This window comes from Mastigoproctus giganteus, chromosome 8 (assembly GCF_048544385.1).
Source record: "Mastigoproctus giganteus isolate SK-2022 chromosome 8, ASM4854438v1, whole genome shotgun sequence".
NCBI classification, from domain to species: Eukaryota; Metazoa; Arthropoda; class Arachnida; order Uropygi; family Thelyphonidae; genus Mastigoproctus; species Mastigoproctus giganteus.
In genome coordinates this window covers 45699709-45710159 of record NC_143582.1, presented here as the reverse complement: position 1 = coordinate 45710159, position 10451 = coordinate 45699709, and the positions used below count along the sequence as shown (strand labels likewise).

Sequence of the window (10451 nt, the reverse complement as noted above, 5' to 3'; positions counted from 1 at the left end):
GATTAAAAGACTTACTCCAAAAAAAGTTTACAAAATACTAATACAATTTTACTGTCTAAGTTACACAAATCATAGAGGGGAAAAAAACTATATAAACAACTGGGATTAAAATGAAATGCTTCATGCATTATCGTGTAAATAAAACCTTTGAATGATCATATAATGAAAATACATTTACAGACAAAATACCAGATGCACAAACTTAGCAGTGCTATCAACATAAAACTTAACAATAAAAAGACAAATTCATAAGATGCTCCCTTATCATTGGTGAAGTGCCATTTTAAATGTAAAAATTTCTTATTCATATAGTGCCGTAATCTTTTTTTTTTTTTTTTTTTTTTATTCTGTTATGTTTTAGACAAACAGCAACAAGAAAAGAAATATTCAAATCTCACCAAGCAATAACGAACTTCTCTTCTCGAAGTAGAAAGACTTTCCTCATCTGCAGTTTTTAAGTACAATGAAGTGTATATTTTTGCCATTAAGAGTAACCACGTTAGAAGATAAAAATGGCTACGGGTGTATTTTCTTACATATATCTGTACAAACTGTAGCTTGGTCACTTCAAAAATTGAACAAATGCATGAATATCAACTCTGCATATGGTATTATTCACATTATTTTCTCTTCCTCTTATCTGGAGAACTGTTTTCTGCTGCATTCCCCCACGTGTTGAGATTTCCCCATGGCAACCAAAATGAAAGGCTTTCCCTTAGGCAGTAAGTACTAAGCCTACTATTTCAGTGGAGAAAAACAGCAAGACCGCACTGGACTCCAGGAGGTAAGGTATGGAAAATGTGATAGTGAACTACAGTCTCCTACCACTAATTATTTAAAATTACAAGTTTCCTAATTTGTTAAAAGCTATACTTTTAGAGATGAAAAAATTAGCTACCTTAAAATATTTCCCCACTCTCAATGTGAGTTGTAAAAAAATCTTAAGCACTTTTTTTTCCTTTGCACATTCTATAGTCTTTGGAAACAAAGCTCCTGTGATGCTTAGGTGCAAAGTACTTTGGCCTCAGTAACAGCCGACTTACTGTTGCTATGTGAAAGCAGTTTGGCAACGTTGCCACACCAAAATGTGGGAAGAAGTTCTGGACCAAGCAACATAACTAAAGTCTAAAAGAAGACTGTTACTTTAAATTAGTAACCCTGGTAGTAGAGCACAATATGGTCTTTCTTGGGAAAATGACAGAAAGACTTTGTCCATAGCACTGTGGTATACTGGCTTCTGTTGCCATTAGAATATTTAAAAATTTTCTTTGGTAGAGACTCAGATAAATGGAAGAGAAATATGAGTAGATGAGTTCATCTGATTGAAGGTAATGCATCTCTTCACTTGTACATGGGCTTCAGGCTGGAGAACACTTTTTACAAAGTCTGCACATTCTTTGGGAGCTCACGGATTGAAGTTGCGGACAACTTTTTTTTGCTTTTTTCTTCTTTCACGGGTTTGGAAAGCAGGCCATGTGCTTGGTTGTATGTTTTCATGGCTGAGGTTGACCTTGAGGCAGTGGTGGCTGAGGACCCTAAAGACCAGAGAAGCAAAAAAAATATTTGCTTATTAATAAAGGGAGCAGTAACTTACAAAAATTAATTTAATTCTAGAATATAATAAATGAATTACATTAACTATATGAGCAGCTTAAATATCTCTCCAGGCTATATATCACATGATACTTGGAGACCTCAGGCAATAACTATACACTGAGTATGTTCATTACTGTAGGTAAACAAAATTACAATTTTGTGAGACCATAGGGACCATACCTGTTGATGACCACGAAGAGGAAAATACTATAAATAATACAAGTGGCGGTCTACTGAAGTAGCACTAGGGATTTTTAAACTGGTTTGATTAGTAATATGAGAAAGCATTGGAATTAAAGAACAAGTATCAATAACAGAAATAATTATCACTGGAGATGCAACAAGCTATGATCTATGGCAAGTGGATATTAAAACATCTTGTCTCTGAGCTGAAATGAGAAATTCAAGAGCCTTCTGGGTCTATTAGCAAAAAAAAATCTTGCTTCTAATTCTACACTACTTAATGGATGAAGGGAACTCCAGTGATGTGCGTTGGAATACTGACAGGGCCATCTTTCTCAAAACGATTATAAAGTACCTAAAAATTTCATGTATTTCATGTTCCTCTTATAAAATCTATAATTCATAATAATTAGACAATGCTGGTCAAAACAATTTCATTATTGTTACACAATATATTGTGCAATTGACCATACATTCACAGACTGATATGATAACACTTAAAATAGGCATATGATGCAAGAAAGTAAGCTTATATAGCATCAAAAAAAAAAAAAACCTTCCCATTTCACTCCAAATGCTTGTCCAGTTCTGCCTTCAACTTATTTAAGTTGTCAACCTCCACTACGACAGGTGGAAGTTTGTTCCAACTATCAACCACCCGCTGGTTGAAGGCATATTTTCCGCACAATCTATTCTACGATTGTCTTTCCTCAATTTGAATTTATGTCCCCTGAGGTGAGTAATCTGAGCAAGAGGAAGAATCTCATCAGCATTGAGCCTGCTCAAACCATTCAAAGCCTTATACACCTCAATCAGATCACCTTGCAGGTGCCTAGTCTCCAGATGCTGCAATTTGCAGAACTTAAGCCTTTCTTGGTAACGGCAACCCTTTGTTCCATTCACCAATCTCGTTCCAATTCTCTGTACTCGTTCCAGCAGCTCTACATCTTTCCTAAAATGAGGCCTCCCGACCTGCATGCAGTTCTCAACGTGTGGCTTGACCACTGCCTTATACGAGGACAATCACCTCCCTATCCCTGCTAGCAAAATTCCTGTATATCATTGACAAGACAGCATGAGCTACTCTTGCAGCCTGTCTGCACTGTTTAGAAAACTTCATATCTGACTGCACAATTACCCCCAGGTCCTTTTCATTCTTCAGTTTCATTCTCCTAGAGTAACATACCCTGAGTGTGGTACCACACCTTTGGTATGTTACTCTAGGGTTACTGCTACCCATATGCAGTACTTCATTTGCCACTTCTCAGCCCATCTGCTCAACTTTTCTAGATCCTGTTGCAGTAGTGTACTGTTATTAACAACCCTACAAAGGGCCCAACACTGAACCCTGGGGGGGGGGGGGAACTCAACGAAGAGCAGTGTCCATTGATTACCACTCTGTCTTCACCCACTCAACCATCAACTTGCCCTTAATGCCATACTGAACCAATTTTTATAGTAGTCTTCCATGTGCAACAGTATCAAAAGCTTTCCTAAAACTCAAGTATGTGATATCAAAATTATTTTTGCATCCAGTTCCTTTGTAACCACATAGTGATCATCAGTAATTCAGTCTTGTGACTGGTCATTTCCTCTGATGAACTGTCGCCATCTTTGTCTGTCCTATGCCATTTGTTTTAGTGCCTCAAAATTTCGAAGTCCTGCTTCATCCAGCATCGTCCTGATGGTCTTTTTTGGTCTATCCTTGGGGTGTTGTTTTCCCTCCACAGACCTCACCATTGTATCCAGATGCAAGCCGCCATGTCAAATCACGTGGCCCACCCATTTGAGTCTAGTTGATCCTATTCTACCTAGAATTTTCCTTTGTTCTTGGACATGATATCAAAATTATAATTCCGCATTTGACATATTTTCAGTCCATTTAATTTTTTCCATCCTGCACCAGCACCACATCTAAAAGGCCTCAAGTCTCTTTTTGTCTCTCTTTGTTAGAATCCATGTCTTTGCTGCATATAGTGCCACTATTATTATTATCTTCCTAATTTCCTGCGACATCTGTAATCAATGGCAGTTTATTATTCTTGAAAGATTGTTTTGCCATTGCAATTCTGGATTGAATCTCAGTTTGACATGAAATGTCATGTGCAAATAACTGCCCCAGATACCTAAAGTGCTCTACCTGTTCTATTCTTACTTCATCGATCTCAATTTGTATGGGAATTAACCTTTTACCAATCATCATTGCCTTTGTTTTCTTCACATTTATTTTCATTCCATACTTCAGCACTTTCTTAGTCTTTTGATCTTTTTTTGTAGCGTACAGGGCAACCTGCTACTATAGCCTGTATGTACTTTTCACCTATTTTAACTCCCCACTTATTATTCCAAAGTGCCTCCTTAATTATCACTTTGGCAAAAGCATTGAACAAACCAGGTGAAAGTAAGCAGCCCCGTCTTACTCCCTTTCTAACTTTAGCTTTATCTGTCAGTTCTCCCGTCACCCTCATCACCACATTTTGTCTTCTATACATGGTGTCTAAAAAATATTGGTACAAACGTTTAGGGGAGGTAGGTAACATCTAAAGGAATGTGAATCGCATAGGAACCCATAACTGGAAACTTCATGGGAAAGTAGTAGCAGAGGCACAAGTAGCAGAAATGACACAAGACAGTAATTAGTGTAATCATTTATTTGACATAATATTAACAATGGAGTATGAGATGGATGCATTTCATGATGTTACAACAGATGCTCGAAGGTTCCACCAAGAGACAAGATGCATGCGTGACACCGATGCAGCGTGGACTGGCAGACATGGTCGAAAACACCTGGAGTTTCTTTGACAGTAGCAGCAGCGCAGATGAGTCTCGCCAGAAGATTCATTTCTGTCTCCACAGGTGATTCATGCACGATAGATTTGAGGGCCCCCCTCCCATAGAAAGAAATCAAGGCTCGATAAATCAGGTGAGTGTAGGGGCCAGGCAACAGGTCCACCACGGCCAATCCATTGATGCCCAAAATGCCTGTTCAAATGGTCACGAACCCACCTTCCATAATGGGTAGGCGCCCTGTCATGTTGAAATCAAATGTTGCATCTCACATTTGCTGGAACGTCGTCAAGTAACCCTGGTAGAACTCGTTCAAGAAAGATCCGATATTTAGCGGATCATGCAGGATGGTAACAGGTATGGGCCGACTAAGCAGACACCAACCATACCTGCCCTAACATTTATTGCGAAGCGATTTGTGCTGCACACTGTGTGGGCCCTCTACTAATCCATACACTAGGTGCATGTCTGCCACCTTACAGTTCGTATATCGATGCATGCTCTTCGTGCAGCGACTACTGCTTGAATGAGTAAACCAGAAATTTTCCCTCTCGCGAACCGATGAACAGCGCCATGTACCGACTTATGGTGACATTTCCGATTATGGGTTCCTATGCGATTCACCTTCCTTTAGATGTTACCTACCTCCCCTAAACATTTGTACCAATATTTTTGAGACACCCTGTATAAGTCATAGATCAGTGCAATAATCTTCTTGCATCCGATTTTCTCAAGCAATGGGAACAGTTCTCTCCAGATTACTCTATCAAATGCCTTCTTGTAATCCACAAAACACATAGAGGTTTCTTCCCATGTTATACATTTTCTCTCCCAACTCTCTTAACCCTCCAATAGCATCTCTCCTCGATCTGCCTCTGCAAAAACTGTAATGTGAGTCATCTAAAAATTGTTCAATATCACTCTCTATACGAACTTTGACAACTTTCAGCAGCATCTTGGATGCATGGGTATTAAAACTGACAGTTCTGTAGTCTTGGGTATGGGGGATTATGATTGTTGTGCAGAATTCCTCTGGCCAATGCTTATCCCTGTATATCATATTTATCAGTTCAAATAAAGCTTTCTTCAGATTTTCTCCACTATATTAAAAGCTCTGCAGGTATGTTATCAATTTCTGATGCTTTGTTATTGTTAAGGGACTTTAAAAGCTGTGTTGAATTCATCTTTAGATATTTCCTCCATGTTTTCTTGTTCTTCTAGCGCCATATTCCTCCATGTGTACATGGTTGAATCGTCATAAAGTTCAACATATCTCCTTGCTCTTTCCTTTTGTTCTTTGAAGTTCAGTACTGTTATTCCCTTTTCATCCTACATTGCTCTCGCTCTGATCTTTCTATGCGCAAAGTCCACCTGACCTTGTTGTTAGAGTATTTCAATCTCTTGACAGTTCTCTGCCCACCACTGTTCTTTAGCCTTCCTACATTCCCTATCAATTTCATTCTTCAATTTATGATAGTTCCTTTGATCATATTTTTTTTTTAGCCTTTCAGTTTCCTCCTCTCCTCTCTTCCATTTTCTGCAGTAAAATATCTGTGATCCAAGGCTTCCTCCTAATTTTTTCACTTACCCAGAGCCATCGATGCAGCTTTACAAGTCATCTCCTTGAGTAAAGACCAATTTTGCTCTAGATCATTAGTAGTCTCCTCAGCAGCGATAATATTTGTCAGATCTTGAAACACAATTTTCACACTCTCCTGTCTAAATTTCTCAATGTTCCATCTCATGAATGATTTCCTTTAATTCAGGTGCTTCAGTGCAATTTTAGTTCCACATTCATCTTACTAGTGGGTGGTCTGAATCTCCGTCCGCTCCCAGATAGGACATTGCTTTCTTCACTTGGTTATGGTATCTCAGTTTAACTAAGATGTAATCAATTTGGTACCTTCGTGACCACCAGGATTCTTCCATGTATATCTTCTGCGCAGTGGTGCTTTAAACCATGTATTTGCTACATTTAGACTCTCTTCTGTACAAAAACTGCAGTAAGTGTTGACTTCTTGTGTTTCTCACACCCAGACCAAAGTTCCCCACAGTCTTTTCTTCCCTTCTCTCTCTCCAACCACAGCATTCCAATCTCCCATAATCATCACATCTCTTGATCTGGTTTTCTGTATTAATTCCTCCAACTGTTTGTACGTCTCCTCAACTAATTCATCAGCACTATTTAAAGTTGGCATATAAACTTGTATGATTACCATGTCAACTGGATTTGCTGCAAATCTGACCATGATAAGTCTATTTCCCAACAATTCCACATCTACTATAGCTCCCATAAATCCTCTTGCCATAATAGTATCCAATCAGATTTGTCAGACAAGGCTTCCCCTTAACAAACCCATGATATGTCTGAACTATAACTGCAGTCTTGTCTAGATGACCCTGCTTCTTTAACGAGTGACTCCATTATTTTCCCCGGAACAGAAGTTAAACTAACAGGGCTGTAATTACTTGTGTCACCCTTTGATCCCCCTTTGTGAATTGGGGACACATTTGCATATTTCCAGTCCAAGGAAGCTTTCCTAATTATGGCTAAGGATTTGCTTACTTCCTTTGTTGCCTCCTTTAATATAACTAGATAGATCCCTCCCATCCATCCCAGGTGCCTTTCTTATGTTCAGCTTCAACAATTTCTCCTCCACTTTGCTCTCAGTTATTACAAAATCATTTAGCTCCCTGCTAGAGTTTAAGCTTCTGGCCTCCACTTCCCTACAGACATTCCTCATGTGTGAATGTAGATGCAAAATACTCATTCAGTTTGTCAGCTACCTCAGCAGTCGAACCACTGATATCAAGTGGACATGATTCATCCCTTTCCTTCTGGAGTTTACATAAGTAAAGAAGTCTTTGCTGTTTTCTTTGCATCTTCTGCCACTTTATTAAATACTCAACCATAACACATCATTTATAAACTACAACTGCAAAAGACAATACACTAGCAGAAAAAAAAAACCCTCTTGAGTAAAACTTGCAAATTCTAAAAAATTGAGCCAATTCAAAAAATACCGGAATCATGTCTCTATCACATCTTAACTGAAAGATATACTGAAATTTTAGTATTTTAATGAATGAATAATTTCAAATATCATACAGTACTACAATGCTACCTTCAAAAAAGTCTTATTCATTTTAAAATATTTTAAAAAAACATATAATGTAATACATACATTGTTTTCTTAAAAATATTTGCCATCCAAAAGGATTTTTTTATAGTCTATTTTGCTTTCCTTCTTAAGAAACCAGCTGTAATCTTCCATCATAGCAGTATCCTAGCAACCTTGGTACCACTTTCCCATCAAGGATATGCCCTGATGAAAGCATTTCCCTTGCTCAATCACTTTACCTCCCAAATTTTGAAGGAAAAAATTTGGCAGCACATATCTTTATAATATTGCAGTAAAATTGAAACCAGAGATTTACAATTATCTTCTTTCCTTCTAAGAAATTCCTGCATTAAATGACTGCTTTAAGTGACTGGCTAGCTGCTAATTCAGTATCCTGTAGTTTTGCTTCAAATACATCATCTGTGAAGAGTTTCTTTATTTGAGGTTCAATGAAAATTCCTTCTTTCAGTTTTGCATCTGTTAAACTGGGAAACCCTTCTCTTAGGTAGCAGAATTCACTCCGTTCTTTATCCACAGCCTTAACAAAATTCTTTATTAATTGTCATATGCAAAGGTGGAAGAGAATCCTGTTTGGTTCAACTAGTGGAACATACTTTGTGTTACTTCTCTCTGATAAAAATTGCTCTGGCTTTTACCACTGCTGCACATTATAATGTTTTTCTGCTGCGTGACCATCCCACAAACATAGAAAAGAACAGTATTCTGCAAAACCTCCTTGTAGTTTCTAAAGTGATCCACTGATTCCTAAAATATCAAAAGTGATTAATCCTGTTATCTTAAGACCAGCACAGATGTTCCAAGCAAAGTCATGGAACTTTATTATATTACATTTAGTATTATATTACAACTTTATTATATTGCTATTAAGATCTTGAACATACCATAATTTTATATATTTCTTTCAAGAAAACAGCTTATTTTCATTGTGCATCAAACCAGTTTTTAACTTAATTTTGTGTAAATATACACCATTAATATTCTTACAGAAACACAATTGTCTTCCATAACAAAATATTTTGAAAATACTAAGTTCTGAAAATTTCAGCATCTGCAGACTAGGCACCTGCGAGGTGATCTGATCGAGGTGTATAAGGCCTTGAATGGATTGAGCAGGCTCAGTGCTGATGGGATTTTTCCTCTTGCTCAGATTACCAACCTGAGGGTTGCATGAACTCAAATTGAGGAAAAACAGTTGTCGAATATATGGGCTTTAGCCAGCAGGTAGTTGATTGCTGGAACAAACTTCTATCTGTCGTTGTGGAAGTTGATAGCTTAAAAAAATCCATGCTATGATTTCTGTATAATCACATTCCTATCAAGATGATCCTACACTACTCCTTTAACACTGACTCCATTACTTTACCAGGAACAGAAATCAAACTTACAGGTCTGTAATTAGTCATGTCTCCCTTTGATCCCCTTTTTTGTGAATAGGAGAGACATTTTCATATCTCTGATCTATAGGGACTTCCTCTGAATCCAAGATGCTCTCATAATTTTGATCAAAGGTTTGTTCCCTCTCTTGTTGTTGCTTCTTTTAATATCATTGGATAAATTCCATCTGCCCCAGGTACTTTATTTACTTTTGTATTCAACAGTTTTTTTTAAGTTATCATAAAATCATTTAGCTTCCAGTTATAATTTGGTATTCCCACTCCTGCAAATTCTTCAGGTGTGAATGTACAGTAGATGCAAAATACTTAGTTTGTCAGGGTATGCAGGGAAATCATCATACTCAGACTTTTTCCCCCCCTTTGGTAAAACTACTTTTTAAATTGAAAGCACGACTTCCATGCTGAAAGATACGAAATTATTATGTTTTTCAAGAATGGAATTGAGAGGAAGAAAACAGGAGAACAGCAGCAAGTCATTTATGCACAGATAGTATCTACCACCGACTATTGGATGGGTTGCCTTTGTGAGCCTTAATATCTGAAAATAGTGAAATTATACCATGGGTATTCCTACCAATCTTTCACTGAGAAAGGAGCACCTTCATCCCCCCCCCCCCTTTTTTTTTTTAGTTTTGCAATAGGATCATTATTAAGTTTAGTACAGCTGTTGAAATCAGCAAGCAACCACAATTTTGGCTTGGTAACTCAAAGCAAAAATAACTCACAGAATGGCTTCTGTGAGTCAGGCTGCTGACGTAAACAAACAAATAAATATAGGTTCTTGCACTTTTTTATTACTCACCCTTTGTGGGGAGCTGAGAACAGAAGATGTAAGCTTCATTAATATCAGTTTTCTTGTGTAATGTGTAAGATACATTCATAAGGAAACAAAATTGAAGAGACTGAAACCGAACAACTATGATTTGGGTGCAGACAAATATCAGGTTGGCCTTTTGACACATGGTTTCCTATGTCAGTGTTTATATATTAATTCCTTGAATGCTGACTTCCAGGTAATTCTTCAACAGGGTACAGAAAACTTAGTTAACTTGAGTTATTTCTCAGAAAAGAATCTGCCCTCCCGTACTCACCTTCAATAACCCAGATTTCTAGGCAGATCACATAATTTTATTTAAGGTAACTCTAATCTCTCTTTTTCTTTCTCTTGGCATAAGCACCTCAACAAATATTGCTTCCTCCTCTGCATAAAAAAAAAAGAAAAAAACCAAACAAACAAACAGGGTTTCTTTTGCTCTCAGTGTTACTTTTTCTCTAAACAGCTGTTCATTCTGTAAAATCTATTCCACCATGGAATATTGTTCCCACATCTGGCATGGAATCCTCA

General features: G+C 37.5%; 1 protein-coding gene across 3 annotated transcripts in view; it reads right to left on the bottom strand.

The window, feature by feature from the left end:
• Positions 1 to 480: 480 nt before the first annotated feature.
• LOC150081502 (transcription factor 12-like) overlaps positions 481 to 10451 on the bottom strand; it is a 621638-nt gene continuing 611667 nt past the window's right edge. For all 3 annotated transcript variants that reach the window (XR_016547303.1, XM_090379956.1, XM_090379957.1), the window contains one exon: positions 481 to 1535. Coding sequence is in view for 2 of the 3 variants with exons in the window: in XM_090379956.1 (XP_090236082.1) it covers positions 1494 to 1535 (42 nt within the window). In the remaining variant the exon portion in view is untranslated. The remainder of the gene's footprint in view (positions 1536 to 10451) is intronic.